A 14522-nucleotide genomic window follows, 5' to 3' on the forward strand; every position below is an offset into this window, starting at 1 on the left:
TGTCAAGGCAGGATAGGCTGCTTTTAGCAGCTCCAGATGTGGCAGCAGTATTCCATCCTTGGACATACTTGGCTTTTATATAGATAGAGAATTGCATCAGTAGTGAGATATCTTCTGGAGCGGTAGAAGGATCCCACCATCTTTCCAGTGACCTTGGCAACAGACTTGATGTACGTGTTCCATTTCAGATCAGGAGTAAAGGTCAAACCCAGAAGCTTGTCATAACACTGGACTTCTCCTAGACGAGAGCCATCCATTTCAATTAATGCCAGATGGGGATCAGAGCGTTGATGATGTAAGGATAGGAGTTTGGTTTTAGATGCATTAAAGGTAATCAGCCACGTTTCCCCCACTGAACCACGCGCTCGAGATCAGAGGAGAGAGAATCAGAGAGAACTTTGTCATTTACAACCTTTGATGTGTTGCCGTAGATGGTCGTGTCATCAGCATAGATGTCAACGAATGATTTAAGTATGTGTTTAGGGAGGTCATTGATGTAGATCAGGAAGAGAGTTGGGCCCAGGATTGACCCTTGAGGGACTCCAGCATTAATACTGCAGGCCTCTGATTTTTGTCCATCGACCACTACTCTTATGAGTCTATTGGAGAGAAATGATTTAATGATTGAGAAAACATTTCAAGTTATACCATAGCTGGAAATCTTGTGAAGTAGACCCTTATGCCATACCTTGTCGAAGGCCTTTGATATGTCAAGAGCAATTGCCAAGAGATTCACTAATCCTGTTGTTACGTTGTGCTATTATTATTATTATTAGTAAAGTAAGAGTTTTAGGAGAGATGTGAGTCTTAGGAGAGTTCATGTTGTAAGTGTTCATATTGTAAGATATTCATATTGTAAGAGATGGGATGGAAACATTAACACGTATATATAAAGAGAGAGTGAGAGTTTATAAATGAGAGAGATTGCATATAAATACATTTTGAGAAGGAGTTTGCTATCTAGATGGATAGACCAATAATTGAGAGGTTTGCATTTATGCCGATGGATTGACAGGTTGGCATTTATGCTTTGACAGTTCGTATGAACGGGAGTGTTTGTATAACATAAATAGACACATATACTTTCTAACACATATATTTTTTAGATGATGAATTTCAAATAGTTTGTACACATAAATAGACAATACCTTTTTCATGTAATGATGGACACAGGAGACGGCAGTTATAAAAACACATGATGAGCCTTTATTCTTCCACTGACCGGTTGGTGGCTTTGCGTTCAGGAATTCAAAGGTTCACATTCTAATTCAAAAGTGACCGTCTCGCTTCTAGACGTTCGACTCCCATCTGGACCCAGACTATCGTCTGACTTTGACTCTCTGCCTCCCTTCTTCTGACTCCTTTTCTGACTTCCTCTAACTAACTCTCACTTCCTATATTGAGAAATCCATTCATGTCTGACCAACCTGACCACAATTCATGTGCCATCACAATGCACGACCTGCACGTTTCCAAACATTCTGATTTCCCATTTTTTTCTGTGTTGTTTTCACAAAGGAATTCAACCTACATATCTAATTCATTTAACCCATATTTTATTATTCACATTCTTTTTAATAATGGATAGATTCCAGCCAAAATTATATTTATTATTTATTTCATCAGAATCAACAATTTACTGGACATTCCATTTAAACCTATTGTTCTTTAAAACTTATCTCCAGGGTTCGATTTCTGCTTTCTCTCATTTTATTTTCATTTTAACTAAATCTCTCTATTTTTATACTTACATGAAAAGCGGACAGCCCTTATCACGTAACACTGTGAGATATAACCGTTAGCACATCTGTGGTAGATCTTGCAGAGCGGAAATCATATTGTGTGTCACTAAGAAGGTTGTTTCTGCTGAGGTGGTTGACTATTTCTCTATTTAATATGGATTCCAGCAACTTACTCATAGCACACAGGAGACTTATTGGTCTGTACTGAGAGGGAGATGACTTATCACCTGAATTCTTAAATACAGGGCAAACTGATGAGATTTTCCAGGGTGTTGGAAAGAACTTCTCCTTAAGGCAGCGCTTAAACAGTTTCGTAAGTATGGGAGCAAGTTCTGGTTGAAGCTTTTTTAACACTATAATTGGAATGCCGTCAGAGCCAGTTGCTTTACTGGAATCAAGGTTCTTGATTAGCTTTGCGACCTCATGCACGGATATTTGTATGTTACCTAGCGTGTTCTGTGTTATAGGAGGAAATATGGGGAGTTGATGGCCTTCGTCGCATAGGGTAGAATTAGCTGCAAAGTTCTTTGCAAATAGTTTAGCCTTGTCTGATGCTGACGAGATGACCTCTGGTCCATTGATAATGGTTGGGATAGAACGCACACTTCTGTTCAGGATCCTATTTGTTATTTGCCAAAACTGGTGGGAACCAAGCCGCTGATCAGCTGCCTTGGATTTAACAGACTGGGCATATAGCTCTCTTGCATTTTTTATTACTCTTTTACAGTGGTTGCTGGTGTTCCTGAAAGCAGCTTTAGTCTCAGTACATCTATTACGTTGGTAGTTATGGAAAAAGTGATTTCTGTGCAGGATAGCAGCAGCACATTCTGGGGAGAACCATGGCTGGCTGTTAGGTTTTTGTTGGAATTTTTTAGATGGTATGAATTGGTCTATGCCTACAATTAACCATTCGGTCAGATCTGATACTATAATACTTAATTCGAATATATGTATCTATATGTTGTTTTTTCAGAATTTAAAATTTAACCACTAAACTTATATATATATATGTATATATACACTAGCATTTCCGCCCGGTTTTGCTCAGGCCCTATGTACTGTTCATAACTTTATATGCATATTAAAAATTGTAAATATGTACAGTAATGCCTTTCTATATAATAGGCTTCCTTAACTACCATAGAGAAAAGTTGGTAGAGACAACAGAGGTCAAATTTTTTAAAACTTTGACCCCCAATTTTGACCCCTTAACATTTATTGTTTTGAGCTCAAATTAAATAAAAATGTTTGACCCATGTCCAAGTAACCTGCATCTAAAATTTCAAGTGTTTAGACTCAAAATTGGCGGAGGAGTTTAGTAGAGTCTGCAGAGACCAACTCTGTAAACTTTGATCTCTTGCCAGCCAAATTTTCGCCCAAAAACTGATTAAAAAGCTTGCTGCATGTTTGAATACCCTTTATGTAAAATTTCAAATGTTTAGACCCAAAATTAGCTGAGTAGTTTGCTAGAGACAGCAAAGGTAAAATCTTTTTAATTTTGACCCCTTGGAAACCAAATTTACAGAAAAAAAAAATGATTAAAAAACTTGCCCTATGTCTTAATATATGAAACCCTTTATGCAAAATTTCAAATGTTTAGACCAAAAATTGGCTGAGTAATTTGGTAGCGCCTGCAGAGGTTATTTTTTTAAACTTTGACCCCAATTTTGACCCATTAACATTGGGGGGGGTCAAATCAAATTATAAAGTTGGATCCATGTCCAAGTAACCTAAAATGTATCCAAAATTTCAAGTGTTTAGATACAAATTTGGCAGAGGAGTTTGGCAGTGTTCTTTTAATAGCCAAATTTCTGACTAAAAACCGATTAAAAAGATTTTCAGAAATCTCAATACACCTTATGTAAAATCTTGAGTCTGTAGACTGAAAATTGAGTTATTTTGTCGGGAAATGTACACAGACAGACAGACATATATATATATATATATATATATATATATATATATATATATATATATATATATATATAATATCCCTTCAGTGGGGGAAGATATGGCTGGTTACCTTTAATGCATCCAAAACCAAACTCCTATCCTTACATCATCAACGCTCTGATCCCCATCTGGCATCAATTGTAATGAATGACTCTCGTCTGGGTGAGGCCCCGTGTTTTGACAAGCTTCTGGGTTTGACCTTTACTCCTGATCTGAAATGGAACATGTACATCAAGTCTGTTGCCAAAGTCGCTGGAAAAATGGTGGGATCCTTCTACCGCTCCAGAAGATATCTCACTACTGATGCAATTCTCTATCTATATAAAAGCCAAGTATGTCCAAGGATGGAATACTGCTGCCATATCTGGGCAGGAGCTGCTAAAAACAGCCTATCCTGCCTTGACAGAGTACAAAATAGACTTTGTGGCTTAGTGGGGGATGCCCTTTTCTCTACCCTGCAACCTCTCTCCCACAGAAGAGACGTTGCGAGCCTATCCTTGTTTTATCGTTATTTCCATGGTAGGTGCTCGTCTGAACTCCAATCTCTGGTTCCCACCCCTCGCCAATCTTTCACGAAAAACACCCGTCTAGCTGAATCCACTGTGAAAAATTTCCCCCACTCTATATCTGTGCCTAAATCAAAACGTGGATTCCATGAACAAAGCTTCTTTCTTAGAACTCCACGCCTGTGGAACTCTGTTCCGTCTGCCTGCTTCCCACCTGACTACAACTTGGATGTCTTCAAGTCCAATGTTAACAAATTCCTAATGAACCGCCCTCTTAAGTAAACACTTCATCAAATCTCCACACTAACGTAATGTACTTGCAATAACCCTTATCCCTGAGTGGCTTCCGGACCTTGATAAGTGGTGATCACTGTGTAATATATATATATATATATATATATATATATATATATATAAACGGTAATGAAAGTTTCGTCCCTATTTCAGGGGAACATCATCAGGATTGAGTTTAAAAAAAAAATGCTGAGAAAACTGGTTGCAGACCACATGCGAGTGAAGAGGGAAAGAACTTTATGTCCCTTCTAACTCTGGACACGCACATTTGTAAATTCTTTTCCAGAGTAAGAAGGAACAAAGTTCCTTTCCTCTTCACTCGCATGTGGTCTGTAACCTGTTTCCTGAGCATTTTTTAACGTTGATTACCATTTATCTATTTTAGGTTTTCCTTTTCATATATATATATATATATATATATATATATATACACACACACACACACACACACACACACACATACAAGTAAATAGAAGAATAACTTATCTTGCCTTTGGTAACACTTATTTGTCCTATATTTGTTTTCGACCACTTTTTCGTTTGGTTGTCTGTACTTCAAAACTTTTTAACAACGAGACGTGTAAAGATTATCTTATTTAGAATGAAAACTCCAAATAAAAAAGTAATTTAAAAAAAGAAGAAGAAGAAGAGACTCGTACATTTTTAGCATGGTTTCTTCCAAACTACCGAATCTGGCGAATACTGGATCGTTCCATCACGTGATAGTCAGTGTTGATAAAACCGACGGCGAAATTCGGATTTCGTGTCGTTTGTTAAATTTGAGAGAGAGTAAAGATTACCGGTAAGTACTACCGTCTCGGTTTTCGTTAAGAGTCGCACTTTGTTTACAAAGCCATTCGGCGGAAATGACGTCAGACAAGTTTTGAGGTACGGATGACCAACACTGTATATAATGTAAGTTTTTAATATAAAAATGGAAGTTTCATTTAAAGTTTTTATAACTTTCATAACAAAATTATAGGTCTTTTAATGTTTAAACTTTTTCACAACGAGATTGTCTACAAAATATTTTGGTAAATTGAAACTTCGACCTCAATACTTTGGCTTCTTGTTGGGTCTTACTTTTGAAACAAGTTGTCGAAAACTTCCGAGCTGAAAGATTGCTAATCAACAGTGGAACTGGTGGAAATGCCTACATTTTCCATTAACGTTTCGTGATCCCACACTAACGACTCAAAATGAACACTCTATTCGCGCACGCGCCACTGATACTGAAGCAAAGCGAATTTATTTCTCTACGGCCAACAATCCATAAATTTCTTTAAAATTGTGACACTCTCGGTTTTCGACTATGCTGAAGACGAAAATGTCATTTAAATTTCACACAAAGTAGTTTGCGAGATATAAAGACCTGTATTATAGATTTTCAGAAACGCATGCGCACAAGAAGTCTGATACGCGTGCATACGTAAACAAGCCCGCGTCCCGCGTAACCCAAATTCACAACCAAATGATTTTTCCGACTGAACGTTTATATCACTTCATTCGGAATACCACTAACACTTTTTCACATGTTTTTATAATCTCAATTTCCCCCCCCCCCCGCCCCACAATTTATCATAAGTACTTTCGGTGCTTCTGCACGTTATCGCCGAAACTGGAGACGCCATTTTATTTCACGCACTTGCCATTAAAATCCAAGGGAGAAATCCGTATTTTAAACTATGGGCGAAGTTAGAAATAAAGTTTAAACTAGATAAGTTTCCGGAAAGAACTATGAAAAGTAAATAAAGTGAAAGAACCAATTTCCATAATTGTTTAATTGGAAATGTTTTGTTTTAATGAAAACGAGTTTTTCATTTAATTTTAGGTTGCCTCTTTCCGGAAGCATATCTTTCTCCAGCTTAATCTTTATTTCATGCTTCGACCATAGTTTAAAATACTGATTTCTCCCTTGGATTTTAATGGCAGGTGCGCGAAATAAAATGGCGTCTCCAGTTTCTGCGATAGGCTGTAGAAGTACCGTACTGTCTAACGATTTATGGGTTTGTTACAGGAAGAGTAGAAATTTCCTCCGACAACCTGTATTAGTAATAATACACTGCATTATCAAAGTGTAACATGTCCTGAGTGTACACAACCATGTTCCTATAGGAAAGATAAATGGGTAATCTCCAAAAATACCGTTAGGGCTTACAACATGGCCGCCAGAAGAGTCACGTGATCCGGTAGGTGTATCAGGATTTTAGGCGGAATTTTTGACACCCCCCAACAAAAAACTGCGAATAAAATAAATAAAACTCGTAATTTCTGTTTTTAAAGTGGGTTTCAATTTCTTTATGAAATATACTTCCAAAATAAACTATTACAGTCGTTTAAAACATAATAGAAGTATTATTTTTTATTTTTTAAAAACAATGTTTACAAAATGTCTACGCACGTTCGTAGACATTTTTTAAACATTGTTTTTAAAAAAATAATACTTCTATTGTTTTAAACGACTGTAATAGTTTATTTTGGAAGTATATTTCATAAAGAAAATTGACAACCCACTTTAAAAACAGAAATTACGAGTTTTATATATTTTATTCGCAGTTTTTTGTTGGGGGGTGTCAAAAATTCCGCCTAAAATTCTGATACACCTACCGGATCACGTGACTCTTCTGGCGGCCATGTTGTAAGCCCTAACGGTATTTTTGGAGATTACCGATAAATGCTTGTTTGATAGGTGGTAGTGTCGGTCATAGATAAGTAAATTTGTTTATGGCGCGCGCAAAAGATGGCTGCCAAAGAATACAACGCATAATACAGCTTCTCGATAACTACTTTATGCAAAAATTTAAATCCGATTTTCGTATGCAGCATAGTCGAAAACATAATTGGAGGTGGACCTAATGTAAAATACCCTTATATTTGTTGGCAATTTCACAAAAAACGGTGCCTAAACTTAATTTTGTAATTGTTATAAAGGTTCAAAATAAAGACTAAAAACTTGTAACTTTTCTGAGAAAAAAAGTTACATTATATGGCTTTGTAAACGAAGTGCGACTCTTAATTCATTGTTCAATTCTTGCAAAATATGAACTATTTTCCCCCTAATCCGAATCGGGTGCAAATACACAATAGCGTCCGAAATTCGAGTCTTATCTTTACTTTGGGGAAAAAGTGATTATATGGTACTCTGTCGAGGGTGCCACAGCAAATGTAAGTACCCTACTCTATTTTGATCCGTGCGGTCTTTCAGACCTCGCCCCTTCCTTAAGTTGGAACTTGTGTAGTAGGTGTCTCTATTAATATAGTCTGTAATTCTTTTTTGGACGCTAGCATGCCAAAAAGTATGTCACGTGCCAAATTTCATTCGTCATAAAAACTTTCTATAGAAATTTTACATCTTGTATGTAGCGAATAAACAAAATTATATATGAAACAAAACGTGTTTATTAAAATCAAACAACGGAGCTGAAGTCGATGTTTTCGATTATAAAACAAAACTTTAATAAATCTGTGGCGTACCGCTGAACTTTTTTTCGAAAGAATAAAAATGAATAAAATTTATGTTTATGATCTTCATACACTTATCCAGCAAATAAATATGAAAACATGAAAACATGTTTATTTAAAAAAAAAAAAAAAAAAAAAATTTTACAATCGAAAACACTTCAGCTCCGTTGTTGGATTTAAGAAAATAACGTGGTTTTTCATAACGAATCTTATGTTTATTCGCTAGATATAAGTTTTGGTTTGTTTTTGTCTTGTTTTTAGGAGTTATGACGGAATGAAATTTGGCATACTTTTTGACGACTTGGCATGCTATCCCAAAAAGAATTACCAGTCTGCTATTGGTGTTGAGAAATTATAATCCTGGGATTACGATGTAAGGGGAAAAATTAATGTCCTACAAGAACCATTTATTGTAGCAATCCAAAAACAAACTGGAAATGAAAATTAAATTCAGAAACCATAAGACTACTTATGCATGTTATCACGCTTAAATATTTAGAAAGTTAAAAAATTTTAACATTTTGAATCCCGGTTAATCCTACTTAGTGGAGTTTGTAGTGGCAGAAATTCAAAAACAATCCCTCTCCATGTTAAGAATGGCTTTTGAAATAACGTTATTTCAGCGTGGAACCAAAACTACGTAAGCACCATAAAAAATTCAAATTAAATTGATACATTTTTATACTTTAAAATATTTTCATACATTTGTACAAAATCTTACTAAATTTTGATACATTTGTTAAAATAATTTAGTTGCCGATTTTTTTTTTTTTTTTTTCCTTCCAAAAAAATTTGTTCATTGTTCTTGCAGCAGTTGCTTCCTGATAGTGGTTAAACAAAATGCTTGACTTTTCTTTCCTTCTCTCCTCCACTTCTCACACCGTTTTTATCCCTTCCCCATCACATGACCTGTAAACATGTGACTCGGGTTTGGTATAAAAGCTCAATCTTCATGGTGTCTCTTTCAGATTCCACTTGAGGGTAAGTTCATTATTTATGTAGTCACATAAGGCACAAACACGTTTCTTTGACCATCATATTTTTATACAATCTGTAAAAAAAAAAAAAAAAAAAAAAAAAATGGTAACTTAGTTTTCTAGGGGTATTTGAGGTTGCTGACAATGAATGTGATAATCAAACCAGTCGCAAATTTACTGCTTGCATGAGGTGAACCCCCTGGACCCCGAGACTACTTTGCACCATTTCAACCTTTCGTTTATGCTACGGGCGATTCATTTCTTACTGAAATGCACGCACAGTCACTTGATACTTCATAAGGCGCATGAATACATGGCAGACATTTTAAATGACAAATATTTTTCATAAAATAGTTTTAACCTCATTTAATAGTAAAAATGCTGTCGGTAAGTTTTCATAATCGGTTTACAAAAACACTTGTTTTTCGTTGGGGGGTATTCAATTATAGAACTTGTGTAGGTTAACTGGTGCTTCTGCAGTTTAATTAACCGTTTTTCCATAAGTAACATGCCACAACACCCCCGTCCCTCTACCGTCCCCCTAAATGTAAACACAAAATTTCTGTGAAATGTTAAACGGTATTAAACTCGCTAAATGTTGACCTGTTACTTACAGAAAAACAGTTAAACTGCAGAAGCACTTGTTAAACTACACAAGTTCTAGAATTGAAGAACCAAAAAAAAAAGTTTTCATAAACCGTTTATGAAAACTATTTAAGATCGATCTAAAATATTTGCTAAAGACTCCGATGTGGTAAATCACTTTAGTAATTCTTGCTAAAATAACAGGGGAAAATACATTTTTTTTTTCCGGTAAATGTGTACCTGAACTATAAGTGCAGCGTTTATTCCTACATATAAATTTTCATTTCACAGTTTCCAGTTCGGTCTTTAAATTTGGATGCAGTCGATTTTTTAGCGGTGATTTGGCCGGGGCATTCCGATAGTAACATTTACGATATGTTTAAATTTAGTTGAAAGTACATAATAGTTACAGAACGCCATTGCCCATTCCCTCCACGTCAAATGGCTTTCTAAATAACATTTTGCATAAGTATTGTTTTATTTCGCATTTAAGAAGTATTTAGAGAAAAAATCATTACATACACAACTGAATTTATTTACTTAGGCTTTTATTTGCTTAAAACTTTACAAGTGTAAAAATATAATGAAATTATTCCAAATTAAAAATAGTGCAACTGAATATCTGAAATTTAAATTTTATTTCACTTCCAGTTCACGATTTTTTAAGATGTTAGTTTTTCTCGTCTTACACAGTAATCCTGTGATTTTCTCAAAACCAATAGCAAACATATAGATGGGGCGATTTACTATTTGCATTTAAATTTGCTACAAACAAGTAGTTTTCTGGATATGAAGCAGAAGCACTGTAATTCCTGAAGTAGTAGCTATTTTATGCACGCATTTTACCAATTTCGCATGTCAAAGAAAAATATTTTTAATGGCTACACTTTTTCTGGCAATGAAGTCACGTCGTGATTTTTTTTTTTTTTTTTTTTTTTTTTTTTTTTTTTTAGTGGATTATCGATTTAACCTAGTTTACCAGATTATCAAACAAATCATTCAACATTTGAAATGGATGCTCAGTTTTTTTTATTTACGTTCTAGTAAATCTATCCCTATATTGGAAAGTAGAATACATCACAGGGTTTTTTTAAGGTTAGAGAGGATCATCTTTTTCTTGCTATTTGAGGGGGGGGGTCATATATGCCCCACTTTTTTCCTCCTAATTCCATTTTTGGTGCTCCTCCCACGTTTCCAATAGGGGGTCAACTTACTAGAACGTTGTAATTAAAAACTGAGCAACCTTTTCAAATGTATAAATATTAACTTTTGCTTTTAATTTCTGGTAGATTAGTAGTGTCCAACCGATAATTCGCTGAAACCTGGCAGTTGTATAAATGAAAAATAGCACAAGATGAGAATCTGATTTATTAAAAATCTTATATAATAGGACCCCTTTAAGTCTAGCTAAATGGGGACGGGTTTGAATTACTGTACACATAGATTCGAAAAAGTTGTCAAAAAAACAAATATATAACAAATGTTATCAAAGAAAAGATAAGTTACTTTTCTACCTAACTGGATATGTTTTTAGTGTTTATATTTAATGTAACATGTTTATTCAGCTCGAAAAACAGTGTTTACCGACGTATTGGAAAATTCAAAATGGCGGCTGACTCTCTCTCTCTCTCTCTCTCGGAGACGGTAAGTTTGGGAAAAGGAGTTATAAATAAAAAAAGTCAAAATACTGTTAAAAACTCGCCGCATATGTCGGCCTATGTCACGGTAACATATTGAACGAGTTTCTAACAGTATTTTGTCTGTTTATTTATAACTCATTTTCCCAAACTGACCGCCTTAAAGAGTCGGCTGGCTGCCATTTAAAATTTTCCAATACATCGGTAAACACTGTTTTTCGAGCTGAATAAACATGTTACATTAAATAAAAACACCAAAAAAATATCCAGTTAGGCAGAAAAGTAATTTATCTTCCCTTTGATAACATTTATTTGTTATATATTTTTGTGACAACGTGTTTGAATCTATGTACAGTAAAACAAACCCAAAGTGTCTTTTCAAACTATATTGTCTTTTTTGCCCTCTGTCAGTTAAGGAAATCGATTGTGGCAATTTTAATTTGTCCCAGTATAGTGCTGCCGCTGCCCCTCCCCTTCTAGGAAGGGGGGGGGGTAGATGTGAGTAAATAGCAATCTCTCCCCACAAGCAATTAGATACAATATCTGATTTTACTGAAGAAAATCCATCCCACTTTTTTTTATAACTCTTGTGACACCTTGTTTCTATTTCATTTTTTCTTTAGGATTTTAACGCGAATACATTCAGCATATCATAATCTTTAATACAATTTGAGTGCATATGACCTTTCCGAAAAACTTAATGCAACCAGACAGTAAATATGCTGTTTAGCTAAAATATGGAACCGATGTCACTAAACATGACATGAAATACGAAACCATCTGGAAATTATTTTAAAAATTTTAATTTTAACACTTATTAAACAATCAACTTCGGTTTCATAATTAAATGAAGGTAGCTACTTTGTTTTATGATGCATTATTTATGACAATTGTAATAAAATTTGGAAAATTCTACAAATTAAAAATATATATTAAAACTATTTACAGAAATGTAAAATTTAATTTCTGTAAATATTTTAAATACTTTACATTTTTATAAATGAAAGTTTTTACTTTTTGAAATAAAATGTTTCTATGAATTGTTTTTAAATAGCACAAATGTTAAAACTACTTTTCTATCATGTTTTTTCATTTACATTTTAGTCTTAACACTTGTGCTATTACAAAACTAGTGTAAATTTCTATTTACATGTCTATAAATATTAAATGTAAAACGTTTGAGTTCATATTTCGTTCCATGCTTGGACATCCGTTCCATATTTAGCTTAACTCCACTTCCAGCGTCTTAAATTTGTGCACTGAATTTTTAATTAATCCCTGGAACTACGTGTAAGCCAACATTTGAAATTTTGTATTTAACAAATTGATCAATTTGTATATTGGCCACAGACAGCGACACTTTTACACGAGTCATCGATGACTCGTGTAAAAGCGTCATGCGAAATAGGAACTCGTAGAAACTTTAATTTCTTTAATATTTACAGAAATGTAAATAAAAATTGCTATTAGTTTTGTAATAGCACAAGTGTTAAGACAAGACTAGAATGTAAAGTTTTGTTTCATGATAGCACAGTTAAAACCACGGGTTTGTATTACTGTACACATAGATTCGAAAAAGTTGTCAAAAAACAAATATATAACAAATAAATGTTATCAAAGGCAAGATAAGTTACTTTTCTACCAAACTGGATATATTTTTCGTGTTTTTATTCAATGTAACATGTTTATTCAGCTCGAAAACCATACAGTTTTTACCGATGTATTGGAACATTCAAGATGGCGTCTTATTCTCTCTTTAACACGGTAAGTTTGGGAAAAGATGTTATAAATAAAAAAACGGATAAAATACTGTTAGAAACTCGCTCAATATGTTACCATGACATAGGTTGACATATATTCGGCGGGTTTTTAATAGTATTTTGTATAGTTTCTTATTTATAACACCTTTTCCCAAACTTACGGTGTTAAAGAGGGTGTGAGACGCCATCTTGAATTTTCGAATACATCGGTAAACACTGTTTTTCGAGCTGAATAAATGTTACATTGAATAAAAACACAAAAATTATATCCAGTTTGGCAGAAAAGTAACTTATCTTGCCTTTGATAACATTTATTTGTTATATATTTGTTTTTTGACAACTTTTTCGAATCTGTGTCCAGTAATACAAACCCAAAACTACTTTTATATTTAAAAAAAAAAAAAAAAAAAATCAAATATTTTTATGAAAGTAATAAAAACTTTCATAGTTTACATGTCTAAAGGGAAAGAACTGTTTTAAGATAACGGGATGCTGAAACCAATGCACTTTCAATCGATTTTGCATAAAAATGAAAATGCAACCATAGTTTCCAGAAGCGATAGAATTATATTAAATTTCTCTGCAATTATCGTCGCATTTTTAACACTTACCTACAATTTCTCGGTTAATTTCAAATTACAAATGTCTTGAATACACCTCCCTTCTCTAACAATTAGATAACCTAGAAAAATTAAATTTTAGTTTTTAGTGGGGATGAGTTTTGCATTTAAATTTAATGGTTATCCACATAGCATTAACTTCTGGCCCGTTGTCTAAACCAGAATTTGCTTTGATAAGGGAATAAATTCTCCAGGGGGGGGGGTAAAAACTTCCATTAACTTTTAGTCTGTGGCAATATGGATTTGTAGGGTTTGATATTCTGCACTGATATTTGAAATGCTTTATATTAACGAAGTCTTTTCCTCCCCCAGATCTGTCTGTTTCAATGACAAATGAAAACTTTCGAAGATTTGTTATGGATGATCAAAGACACTTTGGGTAATTATATTATATACTTTGTAGGAAACTTTATTTTCGTAAGCATAAAATCCACATTTTGTGTATATTTGGGTCAAAACAGCTAAATATAAAGAATGGAAGTGCTGTCATTTTTACTATTTTGTTTTATGTAAATATTTAAATTTATAACTTAATATATTTGTCTTGTACAGTAAATCTGAATTCAAATGATTAACATCCAATTGTATTTTTACTGCTTTGAAACTACATACATGCGAAATGAATGGCCAATCCCAAATGTGAAAACATTTTAACTTTTTTAAATTATAAATTCAAGAAATCAAATTTTTTAAATTTAAGTATTTTTTTTTTTTTTTTTTTTTACTATCACAAAACCTAATGTACCCTTTCTTATAAAATCTTTTTTTTTCTGTAAAGATATTAAATTTATATTTTCAAATACTAAATTATACATATTTTGTAGGAAATTGAAGTGTAAAATCCACATTTTTGTAATTTTGGCAAATGTTCAAAACCACTAAATATGAAGACTGGAAGTGCTGTCTTTACTATTTTGTTTTGTTAGATTTTAATATGTACACAAATGTTATAAATTTTAAAATTGTAGGTTTGCTGGGCTAATTAT

General features: G+C 33.7%; 1 protein-coding gene across 2 annotated transcripts in view; it reads left to right on the plus strand.

Moving 5' to 3' along the window:
- The first annotated feature begins 5253 nt into the window (after positions 1 to 5253).
- LOC145282558 (uncharacterized) overlaps positions 5254 to 14522 on the plus strand; it is a 98932-nt gene continuing 89663 nt past the window's right edge. The window contains exons 1-2 of one of the 2 annotated variants that reach the window (XM_080138894.1): positions 5254 to 5297; positions 13849 to 13915. Coding sequence is in view for 1 of the 2 variants with exons in the window: in XM_080134483.1 (XP_079990609.1) it covers positions 13863 to 13915 (53 nt within the window). In the remaining variant the exon portion in view is untranslated. The remainder of the gene's footprint in view (positions 5298 to 13848; positions 13916 to 14522) is intronic. The other variant, XM_080134483.1, reaches the window with a different exon arrangement.

The sequence above is a fragment of the Euprymna scolopes genome, chromosome 1 (assembly GCF_053919585.1).
Source record: "Euprymna scolopes isolate OS-2025 chromosome 1, ASM5391958v1, whole genome shotgun sequence".
Lineage (NCBI taxonomy): Eukaryota > Metazoa > Mollusca > Cephalopoda > Sepiida > Sepiolidae > Euprymna > Euprymna scolopes.